General features: G+C 37.1%; 1 protein-coding gene across 1 annotated transcript in view; it reads right to left on the reverse strand.

The window, feature by feature from the left end:
- Nucleotides 1-1,731: 1,731 nt before the first annotated feature.
- Nucleotides 1,732-23,384, reverse strand: part of LOC126821486 (AT-rich interactive domain-containing protein 4B) — a 338,016-nt gene continuing 316,363 nt past the window's right edge. The window contains exons 22-23 of the mRNA XM_056101477.1: nt 22,167-22,313; nt 1,732-3,230 (exon numbers count right to left, since the gene is read on the reverse strand). Of these exons, the coding sequence (XP_055957452.1) occupies nt 3,196-3,230; nt 22,167-22,313 (182 nt within the window). The 3' untranslated portion in view covers nt 1,732-3,195. The remainder of the gene's footprint in view (nt 3,231-22,166; nt 22,314-23,384) is intronic.

The following is a 23,384-nucleotide window of genomic DNA, read 5'->3' on the forward strand; positions in this document are numbered from 1 at the left end:
GCCAAGTGTTTCATCTTCGTGTACTTGCCAGTCGCAGCGGTTTGCCATACCAAGCCTACAGAACGTGAGATCTAGGTGCGAAGGTGGGGCATTTCCTCCGACAAAAGTAGGGCTCTCTTCGTTCATTAAGCATAGATCGTTCTCTTCTATTATTGAGCATAGGCTAATCCCCCGACAGTCATTCCTCGGTGACCCCCACAGGACGTGTTTTGCATTGAAATCCCCGCAAAACACAAATTCGTCCTGAGGAAGCTGGTCGAGAAGTGACTGGAAGTCAACTGGTTTTCTCGTGACATCTGGGGGTACATAGACATTCACTATTGTCAATTTTGTATTATTGCTCAATGTGATGGCTATGCCCATTGCTTCTAGACGGTCCTCTACGTCAAGCGAAACAGAAATATAATTTAAGTTATCACTGACGTAGATGGCAAGACCGCCGCCACGTGTCGTGCTGTCCGGTCTGTCCCTTCTCTGACAAGTGTATCCGGGCAAGTAGATGTCGTTCTTGGTTGGTAGTAGCTTGGTTTCTTGGAGGCATATTACATCTTTGGGGTTGCGGGTGATGTATTTTCTCAGCTCAGCGCATCTGGGGGCCAATCCATTAACGTTTAGTTGTAGAACTTTTACCTGGCCCGCCATGATGACTGTCCGGATGGATGCCTCTCTGTCTTGTCTATTTATTGGTCAATTGGCATTTCACATTCCATAGGAGGTACCTCATTAGTGTTCGTCTTTGGTGTTAAAACTGGCAAGCAAATGGGCATATCGCCAGTGCTGTAGTGACGAACATGAGATATCCTTCTACGGAGTGCGAGGTTTGCCGTTTGATCGCCTTTTGTGGTTTCTTCGTCGTCGTCTTCTTCTCTTGATCTTTTTTTTACCGTGTTGATTGAATTAATCATGACACACAGGACATCGGCGTTGACCATGTGTGTCCTTATTTTGCCATCTTGGTAGTTTGGTCCTCATTGGACACGGCCACCCTGAGGAACTTGATCATGAAGTTCATGAAGCCACTTTCCGTTTTAAATTTAGGAATGAACTGTTCTTTGTGAATCTTCGTTTGCGGTTCCTCTTCTTTCTTCTTGGATGGATTTGTCTTCTGTTTGACCTCTACAGGTTTGGCAGATGTTTTCTTCTCTTTCTTCTTCTTGTCTTTACCTTTAGGGGTGGGGGTTGCATCGGACGTCGAGAGAGTCGGTGCTGGAGCTTGTTTTGGTTCCACCACCGGTTCTCTGACTACTTTTGCTTCTCTCTCCTTGTTCTTTACTTGCTGGGTTGCCTCCCTAAAGGTAAGTTTATCTTTGCTTTGCAGACGTAGTGCTGCTTTGGTCGCTTGTATTCTTGGGCATTGCGGGGAGTTGGCTGCGTGGCTGAGGTGATATTTATATCAGACTTTTATAATACTTTTGCAGATGAGATGATTCTTATGGAAGTCATTTATTAGCTTTTTGATTGGATAATTACTAAGAGAAATTCCCTCCAAGGTGGGAATTTAAAAATAATTTCCCTTTTTAATTTAAAGTAACCCGTTTGTTTAGCAATTAACTTCTTGTCTGTGTGTTGACAGGGACAGAAAATATGAATGGCAATATGCTTTATTAGTGAAAAAAAAACCCTTCTTATCTGTGTGTTGACAGGAACAAAACATATGAATGGCAATATGCTTTAATAGTGAAACTTTTATAGCCTATTGTCATTCTTTAGATAAACTAGCAAAGGAATAAATACTGTTTTCATATAGTTTTAATCCAATACAAATAAGCTGTTTGTAATGTACATGTACGTGGTTTTAAAAAAAAAAAAAACAAATTTATATGTATCTATGGTAGCACAAAATTCATCATTGGTAGGCCGATGCATGTAATATTCGTGTAGTAATATATATCTTATTTTTTACACCCACATTTCAATCCCATTTCAATCCAATGTGCTGTTTTCTAAATTATAACCATTTTAGGGTATATTATTTCTAAGGTTTAAATGGTTGGTTATATTTTCATCACTTTGTTCATCAAAAGTTGACATTAGATTTGCGCCCCAAAAGAATGTTTATTAAACTATAATTATTGCTTAAAATTAAGAGATAGGTTGCCAGCCAACAAAACATACACCCATTACAGCTAAGTCGTCCGGACAGTTAAACAAGGGTTGTCACATATTTTTTTCTTTTGTTGGTAATGAAAACATTTACAACACACTATAGTCTGATTAAGAGTAACAACCCATTAAGTAATTATCAGAAATCATTAGAATTGTTTTGGCTTGTAGTTCTACCCCATGCAAACGTTTAGTATAAATTTAAAGTCAATCAGATATTAACTTTAGCTTCTAGAGTGTCCACAAGATTTTCAAAGTGATCAAGGGCTAAACTCTGGCAGTAATTATCAGAAAGCATGGACAATAACTCTAGCCTCCACAAGATTTATCAAAGTGATTAAGGGTCAAGTTTCGGAATCGGTAAAAAACAATAGGCTTCTTTGTCCCGTGTCTATAGACACTTGTGTATAAAATTGAAGTCATTCGGATGATAACTTTGGTCTCTAGAGCATCCACAAGATTTTTCAGAGAGGTCAAGGGCCATAATTCTGGCAGCAATTATCGGAAAGCATGGACAATAACTCTAGCCTCCACAGTGTCCACAAGATTTATCAAAGAAATTAAGGGTCAAGTTTCGCAATCGTTGAAAAACAATAGGCTTTTTTTCCCGTGACTATAGACACTTGTGTATAAAATTGAAGTAAATCGGATAATAACTTTAGCCTCTAGAGCATCGACAAGATTGATCTAAGTGATCAAGGGCCGTACTCTGGTAGTAATTATCAGAGACCATAGACGCTGTCTATAAATTTAAAGTCAATTAGATAATAACTTTATTCAGTAGAGCGTCCACAAACTTTTTTCAAAGTGATCAAGAGCCATAACTCTGGTAGTAATTATCGGAAATCTTTGAAAATCAACCAGCTTGTTAAGTCTCATGAGGTATAAATTTAAAGCCAATCAGATAATAACTTTAGCCTCTAAATGACAGAAGGACAAGGGTGACAACAATATATGACCACATTTCAATGTGGGTGTATAAAAAAAAACTTTAGTACCTAGGTCTATAACAATGCACATTAAATTTAAGAATAGGATGACTAAAATCTGTATAAAGTTAACAATATCTCCACATTGGTGCAGAATATACAGTCACAGACACTCATTTTCCAAATACAACTGTGAATCTGAAAATCAAAATCATATAAAGGTAATACAAAAATTAATACAAGTTGCCAGGAAATGAAACATATGCCTATATCAGCTAAGTTGTTAGAGCAGTCCACAAGGCCAAATCTTTAGATGGTATAATTAAAGTCTCTAACTCAAAATCATCCAAAATCTTCGACATTGTAAACGCGATTTATTTGTCGCTTTAAATTAATATTGATGTTGTGATCTTACCGGGAAAAGATGGCCTTCTGATATCCAATATTTAATACAAAATAAACATTTTACAATTGGTACACGAATCGTGTACCATAATGCGTTTCAGTGCTATTTGTAATAAGGGACTCGAAAAACGAGCCTAGGCATATTCCACAAGTCATGTCAAACGGTGACGCTATATTCTTATCTGGAGAGCAGGCCCAATAAATACTATCAGCGTAGACTGGAAAAACCAGACGCTAGAGATTGAAATTCGATTGAGAATACTGGCGTATTTCGCCGAACCTAACTGATTAGAAATTACAGTAAAACAGAAACGATTGAATGTAAATCAAGTTATATAAATTCATATTGCATTATTGTATGCGTTGCGACCCATTTGTGTCAATTTCTAGGTCCAAAATATTAGCGACTTAGCTCCTTTAACAAGAGCAATGCTAATGCTGTATGATACATCCACATTCCTGCTTTTCAAAAAGATAGGTTGCCAGGCAACGAAACATACACCCACAGCAGGGAGTCAACAAGGGTTGTCGCATATTTTTTTATTTTGTCAGAAATTAAGAGTGTATCCACAAGAAGACCAGGCAAAAATCGCAAAAACTGCTAAGATGGGGTGTCGGTCAAACTTATGGTATGACACCCCCTAGGGGTAATAAGTGGTTCCAACCTGATGTCGCTATAAACGACTGTACTGGAAATAGTCATTTTATGGGTAAAAATTTAGTTTTCATGTATGTATTTTATCACCCTTTTTAAGCACAGATTGCATTCTAATATATAGGATATGAACAACACCATTTCACCCTTAAATTTAATGGGCTCTTCCATTAAAAGGCAACAATGATTGGATAATTGCTCGATAGTTTCCGCCAAATAGCTAAAATTACTGAAGTAATCACGTGTAATTACGTGCATGTTTTTGTTTATACGTCGCCATTTTCGAGTATTGAATAGCAAGCAAAAAAAAAATGGATAGCAATACGAAGTCAGACAAATAATCAATCCCTTTTGTTGGCTAAAAGTTTTAGCCAACATATTGACGATGGAATAGATGCGAATGCAAATATCGATGAGGATCTATCCAAAGCCTGGAGAAAATTTGGATCAAAAGGCATTCTTTTCCGATAATTCTGACAGTGAACACTGATTGAAAGGTTTCGGTATGTTCAGAGAAGGATTTGACTGACTGTTTTAAGTGGACTGTACCCAAAAATACTTTATTATAAAGGAACTCTTGGGCAATAAATACTTTCAAGTCTAGGAGTGTGTGGACGAAAGAAAATTCAGAAAGATATCTTAAGACATGGAGTATGGATAACCGATTTAAGTATGCCGATAAGTACGCCGTCTATTTCGGTCTTGAATGTTACAAACTGTGCATAACAATTTTTAATTGTCAAAGGAATAAAAATTTATTTCTGCGTTTTTTTGTATTTTTTTGATCAACTACGTCATCAGTGGTTGATATGAGCCGAATATATCGACCTGAGATGACGTCATCAGCGGTTGATATGAACGAATATATCAACCTATGATGACGTCATGACAGGTTGTTACGAGATATAACTGCTATGGACATCAAAGAAAAAACTACCGCCAGTTGTATATGGTGCAATAGCAACCTTATAATGTTGACACTGATAAAGCGGGTGGTCAACTTTCACCCCAGCACTAATTTGAAAAATACCAGCGACTGCCAGACAGGATACGCCCACATTTTGCAAGAGATTTTTCGAACAATCAGGGGCCATAATCCAGGAAGTTAAGTTCGGGTATCCGCGATTATCAATAGAAACCAAGATCTTAGTGTGTAATGGTGATATATTCACACGTTAGTGTGACCTCTACAGGGACCACAAGCTAAAAACCTGATTTTTTGTTCAATCAAGGGCCATAATTCAAGAAGTTACGATCCGATATACACGAATATCAAAAGGAACCAATATCTTTGGGTTATAAACATGTTTTTCAAGTTTCATCGAAATTGGATCAAAATTGTGACCTCTGGAGGGTCCACAACCTTGATTTACAAGATGTTTACACTATTTGCATACAAGGGATGATAACTTTAGCCTTTAGAGCGTCACAAGATTTTGCAAAGTGATCAAGGGCCATAACTTTGGCAGTAATTATCGGAAATCATTGAAAATCCATAGGAATCTTCGTCTCATGACCTCAAACACTGTGTATAAATTTAAACTCAATCGGATATTAACTTTAGCCTCTAGAGCATCCACAAGATTTTTTGAAGTGATCAAGGGCAATAACTCTGGCAGTAATTATCGGAAACCGCTGAAAATCAATAGGCTTCTTCGTCTCATGACCTTAAACACTGTATAAATTAAAAGTCAATCGGATATTAACTTTGGGCTCTAGAGCGTCCAAAAGATTTTTCAAAGTGATCAAGGGCCATAACTCTGGCAGCAAATATTGGAAATCATTGAAAATCAATAAGCTTTTTCCTCTCATGACCTTAAACACTATGTATAAATTTAAAGTCAATCGAATATTAACTTTGGCTTCTAGAGCATCCACAAGATTTTTTGAAGTGATCAAGGGCCATAACTCTGGCAGTAATTATCAGAAATGACTGAAAACCAGCAGGCTTCATCATCTTATGACCTTAAACACTGTGTATAAATTTAATGTCAATCGGATATTAACTTTAGCCTCTAGAGCATACACAAGATTTTTTGAAGGGATCAAGGGCCATAACTCGGGCAGTAATTATCGGAAATCGTTGACAATCAATGGGCTTCTTTGTCTCATGACCTCAAACACTGTGTATAAATTTAAGGTCAATTGGATATTAACTTTGGCCTCTGGAGCGTCCACAAGTTTTTTCAAAGTGATCAAGGGCCATAACCCTGGCAGTAATTAGCGGAAATCGCTGAAAATCAATAGGCTTCTTCGTCTCAAGACCTTTAACACTGTGTATAAATTTAAAGTCAATCAGATATCAACTTTAGCCTCTAGAGCGTCCACAAGAATTGTGGATGCCGGACCGACGGACGGACGGGGGCGACGACAATATACAACCACATTTCAATGTGGGCGTATTAAAAAGGGATCAAAATTGTGGCCTTTAGTGGGTCCACAACTTTGAAAAACCAGATGTTTACACTATTTGCGCAGGAATGGCGGGGCTATTTGTCCGGCAGTTTTGGTCCAATTTTCATGAATTTCAAACTCAGACAAAATTATGGTGTAACGGTGATATATTCGAACATTTTTATACGCCCACATTGAAATGTGGTCGTATATTGCCGTCGCCCCCGTCCGTCCGTCGTCCACAATTTCTTGTGAACACTCTACAGACTACATTTATCATCTGATTGTTTTGAAATTGATTTATGTTGTTTGCATTAGTGAGATGAAGAAGCCTATTTAATTTCAATAACTTCCGTTAATTTCTTCTGGAGTTATGGCCCTTGTTTCACTTTGTTGCACCTTGTGAACGCTCCAACGACAAAAATTATCAACCGATCTGCATGAAATTTATATGCATCATTTAAATTAGTAAAACAAAGAAGCCTATTGAATTTCAGCAAATTCCGTTAATTACATCTAGAGTTATGGCCCTTGTTTCACTTTGTTGCACCTTGTGAACGCTCTAACGACAAAAGTTATCAACCGATCTGTATGAAATTTATATGCATCATTTAAATTAGTAAAACAAAGAAGCCTATTGAATTTCAGCAAATTCCGTTAATTACATCTAGAGTTATGGCCCTTGTTTCACTTTGTTGAATCTTGTGAACGCTCTAATGACAACAGTTATCATTCGATCTGTTTGAAATTGATATGCATCATTTAAATTAGTGAAACGAAGAAGCCTATTGAATTTCAGCAATTTCCGTTAATTACGCCATGAGTTATGGCCCTTGTTTCACTTTGTTGTACCTTGTGAATGCTCTAACGACAAAAGTTGTTATCCGATCTGTATGAAATTTATATGCATCGTTTAGATTAGTAAAACAACCAGCGGCTGCCAGGCAGGATACGCCCACATTTTCGAGAGATAGATAGAGAACAAGCTTAAAAGAAAGTGATTTTTCCTACAATCAAGGGCCATAATTCAGGAAATTACAATTCAGTATGCGCAAATATCGAAGGGGACCGAGAACTTTGTGTTATAAACTTACATTTCAAGTTTCAACAAAATCGGATTAAAATTGTGACCTCTATAGGGTCCACAGTCTTGATATACCATATTTTTACGCTATTTGAGAACGAAGGGCGGCCATTTTGTCTGTCAGTTTTGGGCCGTTTTTCACGAAATTCGAACTCAGCCTCCCTTAACGTCTAACGGTTATATAATAATACGTTCTTTTAAATCGGATAAAAATTATGACCTCTATAGGGTCCACAAGCTAAAAACGCGATTTTTCGTACAATCAGGGGCCATAATTCAGGTAGTTACGGTCCGATGTGCGCAAATATCGAAAGGAACCGAGATCTTTGGGTTATAAACTTACATTTCAAGTTTCAACAAAATCGGATTAAAATTATGACCTCTATAGGGTCCACAAGCTAAAAACGCGATTTTTAGTACAATCAGGGGCCATAATTCAGGAAGTTACGGTCCGATATGCGCAAATATCGACAGGAACCGAGATCTTTGGGTTATAAACTTACATTTCAAGTTTCAACAAAATCGGATAAAAATTGTGAGCTCTATAGGCATACATGCCAACCTGAGGAGATTGAAAATCAGAATGCCTTGTATTGAGGGTAGAGCAAGGACCGCAGGTCCAAGTTCAATCGGTGCAAAGCACGGTGAGTGCATGAGGCGCCGGAGGCTTGAAGGGCGTGGGGTTTGGGGCCCGCCTAAGGGCGGCAAGAAAATTTGGAGAAATTAGCACCTTTTCAAAGCAGTACCTTGTATTATTGGATAAAAACAGCTGGTGATTTAGGTCCATGCATCTGAGTTTTTTTTACCTATTTATATACGAAAGACTAAACAAAATGCGAATTCGTCGCCTCTACGCGAGGACGTAATGGTTCCTGGAAATTCTTTGCCGTAAGTTTCCCGGTATGTTTGTCTGACATTTGTTTTGGAAGCCATTTTGTTTGTCTTGACGACCGACACGGAAGTAGAAGTCGTAAATTATTTATACTGGGTTTTATTTATAATTGTAATTTGGTTTTTTTTTCACACATGGAAAACAGCTTGAAAACATTTTTTATCAAGTCAGAAGGAAATATAGCTAAGGAAGAAGCAATAACGTAACTGGCAACTAACGTACGGTAAACCCGCCATGTACTGTCCGAGTGTGTGTATGCGAGAATGGCTCCGCGTAGCAAATAATATCCGCGAATTATGCAAATTAGGCACGGCCTATGACGAAATAACCACATGACATTTTAATCTCGATTAATCCAGACGTATTAGCTTATTCCATTTTATATTAATAATAATCGAGAAAACTGGAGACATGTTTTCGGCTATTTCCGTCGTTTTACCGCGGATTATGCAAATTAGACACGGCAAATGACGGATAACCACATGACATTTTGATCTTGATTAGTCCAGACATAATAGCTTATTCCATTTTATATTAATAATAATAAGGAAAACATGACACATGTTCTCGACTATTTTCGTTGTTTTACCGACTCATACTACGACAAACAGTATCGCCATCAGATTCACAATAAACAGCGAGAATGCCGAGACAGTCGTCAATGTAAAAATAAAACGAGAGGGATTTTATCAATCAAAAAGGTCAGGCATGAAATATAATAAATTTCTTCCAATAAATTTTAAAATACGGAATTATAAAGAGTAAAATCGGAATTCAGAATTACACTCAGAAAATTGGAATGATTCCGACAAAATCGGAATAGTTGGCATGTATGTATAGGGTCCACAACCTTGATATACCATATTTTTACGCTATTTGAGAACCAACGGCGGCCATTTTGTCTGTCAATTTTGGGCCGATTTTCACGAAATTCGAACTCAACCTTCCTTAAGGTGTAACGGTGATATAATAATACGTTTTTTTAAATCGGATAAAAATTATGACCTCTATAGGGTCCACAAGCCAAAAAAGACGTTTTTTCGTACAATCAGGGGCCATAATTCAGGAAGTTACAGTCCGATATGCGCGAATATCGAAAGGAACCGAGATCTTTGTGTTATAAACTTACATTTCAAGTTTCAACAAAATCGGATAACAATTGTGACCTCTATAGGGTCCACAACCTAGATATACCATATTTTTACGCTATTTGAGAACGAACTGCGGCCATTTTGTCTGTCAGTTTTGGGCCGATTTTCACGAAATTTGAACTCAACTGCCCATAGGGTTTAACGGTGATATAATAATACGGTTTTTTAAATCGGATAAAAATTATGACCTCTATAGGGTCCACAAGCCAAAAAAGACGTTTTTTCGTACAATCAGGGGCCATAATTCAGGAAGTTACAGTCCGATATGCGCGAATATCGAAAGGAACCGAGATCTTTGTGTTATAAACTTACATTTCAAGTTTCAACAAAATCGGATAAAAATTGTGACCTCTATAGGGTCCACAACCTTGATATACCATATTTTTACGCTATTTGAGAACGAACTGCGGCCATTTTGTCTGTCAGTTTTGGGCCGATTTTCACGAAATTTGAACTCAACTGCCCATAGGGTTTAACGGTGATATAATAATACGGTTTTTTAAATCGGATAAAAATGATGACCTCTATAGGGTCCACAAGCCTAAAAACGCGTTTTTACGTACAATCAGGGGCCATAATTCAGGAAGTTACGGTCCGATATGCACGAATATCGAAAGGAACCGAGATCTTTGGGTTATAAACTTACATTTCAAGTTTCAACAAAATCTGATAAAAATTGTGACCTCTACAGTGTTCACAAGCCAAAAACGTGATTTTTCGTACAATCAGGGGCCATAATCCATGAAGTTACGGTCCGATAGATGCCAATATCGAAAGGAATCGAGATCTTAGGGTGATAAACCTATATTTCAAGTTTCATTGAAATCAGATAAAAATTGTGACCTGTAGACTGTTCACAAACAATTGTGGACGGACGGACGGACAGGGGCGACGACAATATACGTCCACATGAAAATGTGGCCGTATAAAAAAACATATTGAATTTCAACAATTTCCATTAATTACATTTAGAGTTATGGCCCTTGTTTCACTTTGTTGAATCTTGTGAATGCTCTAACGACAACAGTTACCATCCAATCTGTTTGAAATTGATATGCATCATTTAAATTAGTGCAACGAGGATGCCTATTGAATTTCAGCAATTTCCGTTAATTACACTGTGAGTTAACCTTGTTTCACTTTGTTGTACATTGTGAATGCTTTAACGACAAAAGTTATTATCCGATATGTATGAAATTTATAGGTATCGTTGAAATTAGTAAAACGAACAAGCCTATTGAGTTTCAGCAAATTTCCGTTAATTACACCTAGAGTTATGGCTCTTGTTTCACATTGTTGAATCTTGTGAACGCTTGAACGACAAAAGTTATCACCCAATCTGTATGAAATTCATATGCATCATTTAAATTAGTGAAATGAAGAAGCCATTAAATGTCAGCAATTTCTGTCAATTACTTCTAGAGTTATGGTCCTTGTTTTACTTTATTGAACCTTGTGAATGTACGAACCACAAAAGTTATCATCCGATCTGTAAGAAATTGATATGCATTATTTGAATTAGTAAAACGAAAAAGCCTGTCGAATTTTAACAATTTCTGTAGATTACTTACAGAGTTACAGCCCATGTTTTAGTTTTTAGAACCTTATGAACCCTCAAACGACGAAAATTATAATGTCATCTGTATGCAAGTCGGACAAGGAGTGACATAGGAGCGAGTCTGACGTATTAGAGCAGGTTATCCAGTCTACCATTCTATTTGGTTCACAAGCGACTGGTTAATTGTGTCTGTTTGGAAAGGGAGGTCACTGCGATAATTTTAAAGATCGAAACTGAAATCATAAGTGTATTTTATGTACTTTTTAAATGATTTTGAACTCCAGCAGTGACTAGATTCGAAATAAATTGCATATCATGTTTGATAAATGTCCATACACTCATGTGGCCGTGTAGATATATGCTGTGTAGTGTACGCATGCGGTTGCTATGCTGGTTTACGTTGTCATTTCGACTTTGTGATTTTTTTTCTTCGCAAAAAAACCTGGCCTGTGTATGAAAATTAGTGTCTGTCCTATTCATATCAGTATCAGCCCGACTTGTATATTTTTAAAAATATATCCCAAATCAGTTATTTACGGTCCATACAGAGTTCAATAAATTGCAGTATTTTTATTCTTTTGTTGAAAACCTTCGATTTTGACCAGTCTGATGATGACAGAATGACCATAGCAACCATTATTGTCAGACCAGCCTTGAAATGAAATTTACTTATTATCTTTCAAATACACAAACTAACTTTGTTTTCGTGTGTGTTTCAGGTGTGTGTTTCAATAAGCCAATGGTTGAATTTCATTGTTGATGACATACAAGAAAAAATTCATGAAGATTTCCAAGGATAAAAATTTGAGGTGTAGAATTTTTGGCCACTGCAAACATATAGTCTAGCATCCAGAAAATATTCATTCCCAGTGAGTCGCCCAGGAAATTTAGAGGACTGTTATACGCATTCAACGCCACTTTTCGACCAATCAGAATCCAAGAAATTTCCATTTTGGACTACAAATTATATTAATCTAAACAAATGGTTTGTTAAAAAATGTAGTATATTTCAACACTAATAATCAAAAACATCCGATAATTTAACCGTCAATTATGCGGTTGGTGGTTCGAATCTCCCTTTTAGGTGAATTTTTTATTTTTCTTTGGATTATTTTATTTAAAATAATGTCTATTTGAGAGTAATGGATAAGTTTTGTTAAGATCATTTCATTAAGCACGTTGATAATCCAATGGATGGTCTTGGACAACTGCGGAAGTCAATTCTCTTTGGCGTCAGGTGAACCATGAACAATTACAGCTTTTTTAAAGTATTTTTTTTAAGACATTTTTATAAAACAGATACTAATGTATTTTAGGGCTAGTAGTAAACCCCATATGTATGGAAAAAAAAAACAGCGGCTGCCAGGCAGGATACGCCCACATTTTCGAGAGATGGATAGAAAACAAGCTAAAAAGAAAGTTATTTTTCCTACAATCAAGGGCCATTATTCAGGAAATTACAATTCCATATGCGCAAATATCAAAAGGAACCGAGATCTTTGTGTTATAAACTTACATTTCAAGTTTCAACAAAATCGGATAACCAGCGGCTGCCAGGCAGGATACGCCCACATTTTCGAGAGATGGATAGAGAACAAGCTAAAAAGAAAGCGATTTTTCGTACAATCAGGGGCCATAATTCAGGAAGTTACGGTCCGATATGCACAAATATCGAAAGGAACCGAGATCTTTGGATTATAAACTTACATTTCAAGTTTCAACAAAATCGGATAAAAATTGTGACCTCTATAGGGTCCACAACCTTGATATACCATATTTTTACGCTAATTGAGAACGAACGGCGGACATTTTGTCTGTCAATTTTGGAGCGATTTTCACAAAATTCAAACTCAACTGTCCTTAGGGTGGAACGGTAATATAATAATACGTTTTTTTAAATCGGATAAAAATTATAATCTCTAATGGGTCCACAAGCTAAAAACATGATTTTTCGTACAATCAGGGGCCATAATTCAGGAAGTTACGGTCCAATATGCACGAATATCGAAAGGAACCGAGATCTTTGGGTTATAAACTTACATTTCAAGTTTCAACAAAATCGGATAAAAATTGTGACCTCTATAGGGTCCACAACCTTGATATTTTAAAACGAACGGCGGCCATTTTGTCTGTCAATTTTGGGCCGATTTTCATGAAATTCTAACTCATTCGCCCTTAGGGTGTAACGGTGATATAATAATACAGTTTTTTAAATCGGATAAAAATTATGACCTCTATAGGGTCCACAAGCTAAAAACGCGATTTTTCGTACAATCAGGGGCCATAATTCAGGAAGTTACGGGTCAGATATCCGCGAATATCGAAAGGAACCGAGATCTTTTAGTGGAGTAAAAATAACATTTGACCTAGAATAAATTGCAAGAAATTGTTTTTTGTCATTTTTCGACTCTATGGGACTTGTAAGTCACAAATATAAAAATCGGACAAAATCGGCCCTCAGATAAGTGTTCTACAGGGGTCAAAGTTCAAGGTCATGTCAAAATGAGGTAAAAATGAAAGAATTGTCATAAAATCCTTAATATTTGTCATAAAGTATCAAACTTAGTGTCAAACTATGGGTTTTCAGGGGTGATGAATCCAATGCAACCATTATTTATGTCGCGCGACATTATGACGTCATGACTCTTAATTCCGAGATTTATCATCATAATAGGGCCCTAATAGAGTATCGACATTTGACTTTATACATGGGGTTATCCAGAATATCTACTAAAACTCATCCACTGTAATTGCACGACAGGGTGTCAGCATACCAATAGCTCCTTTAGGAAATATGGTCTACCATGCCACGCTGGCTGCGGAAAATGCCAACAGGACCACTGTACGAACTGTATCCTACCTGAAACGGAGCAGGACAATGATGAAGATGAGGATGATATAGATTTGGATTTATTCTAAATTAAACTATAATACTTTTATTATGGTTTTTTAGGGATTTTTACAATTTAATAATTTTGTTTAAGGTAATTTATTTATGTTTCTCTGCTGTTGACAAATGCTATGTAACTATAAATCCTTGAAGTTGTTCTAAGGATCAGCCTTTTACTGGACTTTCTTAGTGGAACAACTTCAAGATTGTTTGTATATAGTCAGTCGTATATCAGTCGCGCTTTTTACTGCAGTTGCTACTGAGCCTTCCGTAAGGTATCACCGAGGGTCATATCTCCTCTTTTTCTAGTCTCGGTCGGCTTCCAAAATCGGAGATTTTCGAGGATCTGAAAAACGGCGGGATCGGGTAACTCCGGACAAGGTAACTCCGAGTTACCCAGTCATATGTCGCACGGTGAGGTATTAAAACTTAAGATAATATTGAAGTTTTTCGTTTAGAAATTATTTCTAGATTCTACAATCTATGTGAATATGTATAATCATTAAATTGTCTTGCATTTGCCCTTCATTTTTATTGATATTTTTAATTGTAATAAGAGAAAATATTGTTTGTAACGAAAGCTATAGTTGTAATTCTTGAAACGAAATACCTAGTAGATCGGATTCTATTGAAATGGTCTCTCAAAAATGCGTTTTGTCGCATTTTCTTTCCTTGATTGTCCATCCCCGATAACCCCATGTATAAAGTCAAGTGTCGATACTCTATTAGGGCCCTATTATGATGATAAATCGCGGAATTAAGAGTCATGACGTCATTCCCAAATGACTTCATGATGTCATAGCGCCGTCGCGCGACATAAATAATGGTTGCATTGGATTCAGCACCCCTGAAAACCCATAGTTTGACACTAAGTTTGATACTTTATGACAAATATTAAGGATTTTATGACAATTCTTTCATTTTTACCTCATTTTGACATGACCTTGAACTTTGACCCCTGTAGAACACTTATCTGAGGGCCGATTTTCATATTTGCGACTTACAAGTCCCATACAGTACACTTCGGGCGGAAGTATGAAATTAGTCCTTGTGAGCGTTTTTTTCCGCTCATAAAACGTGGCATTTTTCTCCTATACACTCCGTGGAATTAGAGAGGATCTGGGAGGAAAAATTTCCGCGAAAATATAAAATTCGCGGTGGATTATTGTCCGCGAAAATATGAAATTCGCGCAGGATCATAGTCGGTTGAAACATAAAATTCGCGGCGGATTATGGTCCACAGTGATTCAAAATAGTCGGAGTAATCTAGTCCATATTGTCACAAGGTTATTAGAAAGAAACACATATTTAATGGAACAATATCACGAGTATATTAGTCGTTTTAGTTCACCGGTAATTCATATATTCATAATACTCTTTTCAAATTGCGTTTGGACAAATAACTAATGTGTACCAATGAATTGCATTCATTTCCTAAAATGTCCGTAGTTGTTCTTAGCGTTTAACGTCCGCTTCTACCGAAGGTGATATCGCAGACAAGTTCATTTTAATGATCTTAGCGCACGCGGAGGGGTCTTTGCTGTGGGAGGAAACCGGAGTACCCGGAGTAAACCCACGAGGTTGAGAAGGCGCCCCTATCTCCAAGCCACATACGCTCACACCTGGGATCGAAACCACAGCCGCAAGCCAGAGGTGACCGGCCAACTAGAGGTCGAAGCGTGACACTCTAGACCACTAGGCCATCCCAACCCCCCTGTCCGTAATGCTGGATTCATTTATAATGTACATCGGTATTTAATTTGTGAATCGTACCACAAAGCACATACACATAGCAATTTTCGATGTCATTAGTTAATCTGACAAGCAGACAATGAAACCATGTTTCGTGAATTCTGATAACATTGTCTGAAAATGGACGACAATAAACATATTTAGAAGGTAGCGATTTGCACGTGAATGTCTTAAAATATGCTGGAGATTATTTTTTTAATTTTTTTTATATATACTTGTCTGCGATATCACCTCGGTGGAAGCGGACGTTACGTAAAATACAACTAACTAACAACAACATTTTTATATACTGATTTATTATCAGTTTTAATTATGAACAAGAATTTAACGATACTCGTAGAAATAAACGAATTGGCACAACTTGCGAGTAAGGTATATTTTCTCCCCGATATTTAGTTTAACAATACATGTAATTCAATTAAAATGACGATTCGGCAACCAACGTTCAATATATATTTTATGTCCCCAAAATTAAATGTCATGTATTGGATAGAAGCTGGAAGACTGTTTACATATTTCAGTTTCGTATTTGACTTTAAGATATAGATTCCCCATTTCCCACATTGCAAAACAGATCAACATGTCAAAACGTTTTAGTTGACGGCAAACGACTTAAAAATATCATGTCTTAAATAGCCCCTTCACCCCTTTAAATATATTTCTTTTTTATACTTTAACTTATAAATGCAACGCACAAACTCCTTACCGTATTTATATGGTAAACGATAAATATCCTAAAAAAATAATCCGGTTTGGTTTCCAATAATTATCACAGAAACAAATATTAATTTTCATTTTTTCCGTGAACATATCGAAGACGTTTTCAATAAAACACCTAACAAGTTCTTATGAATGGAATCTTGTCTGGACAGAATTTAGACTATTAATAGTATCTGAGGTGACAATTACTCACATCAAAGACAACACACATCAAAGAGTACAAAGGAAATTGCCCAACATACGCATGCTTTAGTTAGTTAAAGGGGCATGGTGCGATATCAGGGATGATTTTTGTGCCAAATTAAAAACAAATATCACCACCGGTTCAACGAATGATATTATTAACAGACAAGCCAACAGTGAGGCTGATGTCCCCCGCCGAAATAGGAAAATAATTAGAGGACACATATAAAAATCAAATTGCGTATCGCTCTGCTTACCCTGAGCAGAAAATGCTCATTATCAAACTTAGTCAAGGTATTACTGTAATGAAACTATACACCAAGTTTCATCAATCTCACTTAATTAGAACTAAAGTTATCGTGTCCCAAAGCATCAACCAATCAAATTGCTTATCTCTGCTTACCCTAAGCGGAAAATGCTCATCTTCGAACTCCATCAAGGCATTGACCTAATCAACACATACACCAAGTTTGAACATTCTAGCTCAATTAGGAAGAGAGTTATCGTGCCCCAAAGTATCAACCACTCAAATTGCTTATCTCTGCTTACCCTAAGCGGAAAATGCTCATCTTCGAACTCCATCAAGGCATTGACCTAATAAACACATACACCAAGTTTGAACATTCTAGCTCAATTAAAAGTTATCGTGTCCCAAAGCATCAACCAATCAATTTGCTTATCTCTGCTTACCCTAAGCGGAAAATGCTCATCTTCGAACTCCATCAAGGCATTGACCTAATCAACACATACACCAAGTTTGAACATTCTAGCCCAATTAGGAAGAGAGTTATCGTGTACCAAAGCATCAACCAATCAAATTGCTTATCTCTGCTTACCCTAAGCGGAAAATGCTCATCTTCGAACTCCATCAAGGCATTGACCTAATAAACACATACACCAAGTTTGAACATTCTAGCTCAATTAGGAAGAGAGTTATTGTGTCCCAAAAAGTGTGACGGACAGACAGACGGACAGACAGACGGACAGACAGACGGACGAACCCATTTTAATAGTCCCCTGCTTTCTTCGAAAGGCGGGGGACAAATATGTCAACTGCGAATATGATGATAGTATTCTTTTCACACGGTGCATACGCCAACCTTTAAGTCTGTACCGATTCAAAAGTTGAATTATCTCTTATATCCACATTTTTTAAATCCCGAGTTTTATCGTAAATAAAATTAATAGAATCACTTGTAACCTACTGGTAATACATGATGTATATTGTGGGGTGTTCTATTCATCGTAGCCCCTTCGTAATTTAGCCATGACAACGGCACCTAATTTGTGTGAAAATCCAGATTGGTCGCGTCCCAATTGTAATTGTTCTTTAATAATGAGATCAACTATTTTGGATAATGATTACTTACTGACAATTCAGAATAAAAGTAGTGTTTACAAGAATACGACATGGCAGCAATTTGTTGTTATGGGGGCTTCTATTTTAGTCAATTATCAATTCCTTTTGATGACACGTGAATTCACGTAATTAATTAGGAACCTTGACTGACAGTATGCATTGACGCAGACTCTTTGGTGCCGAAATGAAAAGGCCATCAAGGTATTATCCGACTGTACATGTGTCCAGCAAGTTTGACGGTGACTTCTGGCTATGTATGTGTGCTTAAAAACAGGACATGAAGGCATTTAATTATTTGTGATTTAAACCCGAAGATATATTACTTGTTCAGGTGTGATTTATCAATTTAAAATGCATTGTGTGACTTATTTGTCAGAATGGAAATGGCTATTTCGATGGACAAAACTTTCGCCCACGGTAAGACCAGCATCTATGTGTGTAAACTTTGAAATTTTTGTAATTTGAATGAATTTGAAATAGTCGATCGATGCAAGTCTTAAAAATGTCGAACATATTGATGAAGTAATGTATCGGTACAGCCATAATTCTGTTTATTTTATTATTTAAAAGCCTGTTTGATATTTGTTTCTTTTCAATATAAGCCAGTAAAATCTGTGTGTCTAACCGTGTTAAATTAACAATCTTTTTTTTTGCATGCCGTATTAGCCGATATTCGACTACGATATCACTGCCGTGGAATCGCACGATAAATAAACCCATTTCAAACCAGCTATGGGTGTGCTTACTGTACATGCGTGGAAAGTCCGACTTTTTAAAATATCGCGGTGGTTTTAGATAATCGTGGAGGTCGGCGGTTTATTTAAATTCGCAAGGGAAATTTAGAGCGGGAAGTGTACTGTAGCGTCGAAAAATGACAAAAAACAATTTCTTGCAATTTATTCTCGGTCCATCACTATTTTCTGCTATTTTTACTCGACTATTTGGGTTATAAACTTACATTTCAAGTTTCAACAAAATCGGATAAAAATTGTGACCTCTATAGGGTCCACAACCTTGATATACCATATTTTTAAGCTATTTGAGAACGAACGGCGGCCATTTTGTCTGTCAATTTTGGGTCGATTTTCATGAAATTCGAATTCGGCCATCCTTAGGGTGTAACGGTGATATAATAAAACGATTTTTTAAATCGGATAAAAATTATGACCTCTATAGGGTCCACAAGCTAAAAACGTGATTTTTTGACAATCAGGGGCCATGCGCGAATATCGAAAGGATCCGAGATCTTTGGGTTATCAACTTACATTTCAAGTTTCAACAAATTCGGATAAAAATTGTGACCTCTATAGTGTCCACAAGCTAAAAACGTGATTTTTCGTACAAACAGGGGCCATAATCCATGAAGTTTCGATCCGATACATGCCAATATTGAAAGCAGCCGAGATATTTTGGAGATAAACCTATATTTCAAGTTTCGTCAAAATCGGATAAGAATTGTGACCTGTAGAGTGTCCACAAACAATTGTGGACGGACGGACAGGGGCGACGGCATAATACGTCCAGATGAAAATGTGGGCGTATAAAAATTGTGAGCTCTATAGGGTCCACAACCTTGATATACCATATTTTTACGCTATTTGAGAACGAACAGCGGCCATATTGTCTGTCAGTTTTGGGTCGATTTTCAAGAAATTCGAAACTCTATAGGGTCCACAAGCTAAAAACGTGATTTTTTGTACAATCAGGGACCATAATTCAGGAAGTTACGGTCCGATATGAGCAAATATCGAAAGGAACCGAGAATTTTGGGTTATAAACTTACATTTCAAGTTTCAACAAAATCGGATAAAAATTGTGACCTCTATAGGGTCCACAACCTTGATATACCATATTTTTACGCTATTTGAGAACGAACGACGGCCATTTTGTCTGTCAATTTTAGGCCGATTTTCACAAAATTCGAACTCAACCTTCCTTACGGTGTAACGGTGATATAATAATACGGTTTTTTAAATCGGATAAAAATTATGACCTCTATAGGGTCCACAAGCTAAAAACGCGATTTTTCGTACAATCAGGAGCCATAATTCAGGAAGTTACGGTCCGATATGCGCGAAGATAGAAAGGAACCGAGATCTTTGGGTTATAAACTTACATTTCAAGTTTCAACACAATCGGATAAAAATTGTGACCTCTATAGTGTCCACAAGCTAAAAACGTGATTTTTCGTACAAACAGGGGACATAATCCATGAAGTTTCGATCCGATACATGCCAATATCGAAAGCAGCCGAGATATTTTGGAGATAAACCTATATTTCAAGTTTCGTCAAAATCGGATAAGAATTGTGACCTGTAGAGTGTCCACAAACAATTGTGGACGGACGGACATCTGGACGGACAGGGGCGACGGCATAATACGTCCACATGAAAATGTGGGCGTATAAAAATTGTCACCTATATAGGGTCCACAACTTTGATATACCATATTTTTACTCTAGTTGAGAACGAACAGCGGCCATATTGTCTGTCAGTTTTGGGTCGATTTTCACGAAATTCGAAACTCCATAGGGTCCACAAGCTAAAAACGTGATTTTTCGTACAATCAGGGGCCATAATTCAGGACGTTACGGTCCGATATGAGCGAATATCGAAAGGAACCGAGAATTTTGGGTTATAAAATTACATTTCAAGTTTCAACAAAATCGGATAAAAATTGTGACCTCTATAGGGTCCACAACCTTGATATACCATATTTTTACGCTATTTGAGAACGAACGGCGGCCATTTTGTCTGTCAATTTTGGGCCGATTTTCACGAAATTCGAACTCAACCGTCCTTGGGGTGTAACGGTGATATAACACAACGTTTTTTTAAATCGGATAAAAATTATGACCTCTATAGGGTCCACAAGCTAAAAACGCGATTTTTGGTACAATCAGGGGCCATAATTCAGGAAGTTACCGTCCGATATGCGTGAATATCGAAAGGAACCGAGATCTTTGGGTTATAAACTTACATTTCAAGTTTCAACAAAATCGGATAAAAATTGTGACCTCTATAGTGTCCACAACCTTGATATACCATATTTTTACTCTATTTGAGAACAAACGGCGGCCATGGTATAACCTTGATATACCATATTTTTACTCTATTTGAGAACGAACGGCGGCCATTTTGTCTGTCAATTTCGAGCCGATTTTCACGAAATTCGAACTCAGCCAACCTTAGGGTGTAACGGTGATATAATTGAACGTTTTTTTAAATCGGATAAAAATTATGACCTCTATAGGGTCCACAAGCTAAAAACACGATTTTTGGTACAATCAGGGGCCATAATTCAGGAAGTTACGGTCCGATATGCGCAAATATCGAAAGGAACCGAGATCTTTGGATTATCAACTTAGATTTCAAGTTTCAAGAAAAACGGATAAAAATTGTGACCTCTCCACAACATTGATATACCATATTTTTACGCTATTTGAGAACGAACGACGGCCATTTTGTCTGTCAATTTCGGGCCGATTTTCACGAAATTCAAACTCAGCCATCCTTAGGGTGTATCAGTAATATAATTGAACGGTTTTTTAAATCGGATAAAAATTATGACCTATAGGGTCCACAAGCTAAAAACACGATTTTTGGTACAATCAGGGGCCATAATTCAGGAAGTTACGGTCCGATATGCGCGAATATCGACAGGAACCGAGATCTTTGGATTATCAACTTAGATTTCAAGTTTCAACAAAATCGGATAAAAATTGTGACCTCTATAGTGTCCACAAGCTAAAAACGTGATTTTTCGTACAAACAGGGGCCATAATCCATGAAGTTTCGATCCGATACATGCCAATATCGAAAGGAACCGAGATCTTTTGGAGATAAACCTATATTTCAAGTTTCGTCAAAATCGGAAAAGAATTGTGACCTGTAGAGTGTCCACAAACAAATTGTGGACGGACGGACAGGGGCGACAGCATAATACGTCCACATGAAAATGTGGGCGTATAAAAAAGTAGTTCCTTTTCAACTGACTAATCAAATTCATGTAAAGATTATGAAATATATCACACAAGCGATATCTACTGTAGAATGTATTATTGGGTGATATTAAAGATACATATACTTACTGTCCCTTTCCTTACGCCTAGCCCGCTTTCTACGTTTGTCTATTGATGCTACTTCTGCTTTTAGTTTAAAATATACCATACGGATTTCTTTCATTTTCTCAGTTATAAATTCTATCTTTTGTTCACCTTCTAATAAAATTCCCTCACCTATAAAAAACAAAGCTTTGCCATTGAATAAAACATACACCAACCAGCTACTTTTTTCGTACTATATTGGCTAGAAAGATGGTTTAAGTGAGACAAAAATGTCCCAGTGATGTATGGACATTTATATGAAATATATCATTTTAAATCCAAGACTGTGATGAATTAACACCTTACTGATATTAAAGCAAACAGGTGGACGAAACCCTATACAGTGCAGGCAAAATCATCCAAGTGATAGAGTTGGGGACAAAAGGAAGAATGCAGTTGCCATAGAGGTGAGCAACAATTCAATATTTGGATTTATTCTGGTATGAAGTGTTCATTTTATATCGACAATGTCCAGTTTTGACATGTCGACTTATCGTAGCATATGTTTTTTTCATCAGCCACACGTCTCACCACGATATAAATTTACATTTCGCATGTCATGTCTGTCAAAGACAATGTAATGTCCAGGGAATTAATGGGCCGTGTAGGGTCGTAGCTCTTTTAAAGGCTGACCCTGGCAATTGATTGATCACTTGCAAAGACATCACTTGCAAAGACATCACAACACAATGTAACCAGCGGCTGCCAGGCAGGATATGCCCACATTTTGCAAGAGATGGATAGAGAACAAGCTAAAAAGAAAGCGATTTTTCGTACAATCAGGGGCCATAATTCAGGAAGTTACGGTCCGATATGCACAAATATCGAAAGGAACCGAGATCTTTGGATTATAAACTTACATTTCAAGTTTCAACAAAATCTGATAAAAATTGTGACCTCTACAGTGTTCACAAGCCAAAAACGTGATTTTTCGTACAATCAGGGGCCATAATCCATGAAGTTACGGTCCGATAGATGCCAATATCGAAAGGAATCGAGATCTTAGGGTGATAAACCTATATTGTACAATCAGGGGCAATAATCCAGAAAGTTATGGTCTGAAATGCGCAAATATCAAAAGGGACTAAGATCTTTGGGATATAAAGATATGATTTAAGTTTCATCAGAATCGGAAAAAAAATTGTGACCCCTAGAGGGTTCACAACCTTCCTATTGCATACTTTAACACAATTTGCCATAATT

Source organism: Patella vulgata, chromosome 5 (assembly GCF_932274485.2).
Source record: "Patella vulgata chromosome 5, xgPatVulg1.2, whole genome shotgun sequence".
Classification (NCBI taxonomy): Eukaryota; Metazoa; Mollusca; class Gastropoda; family Patellidae; genus Patella; species Patella vulgata.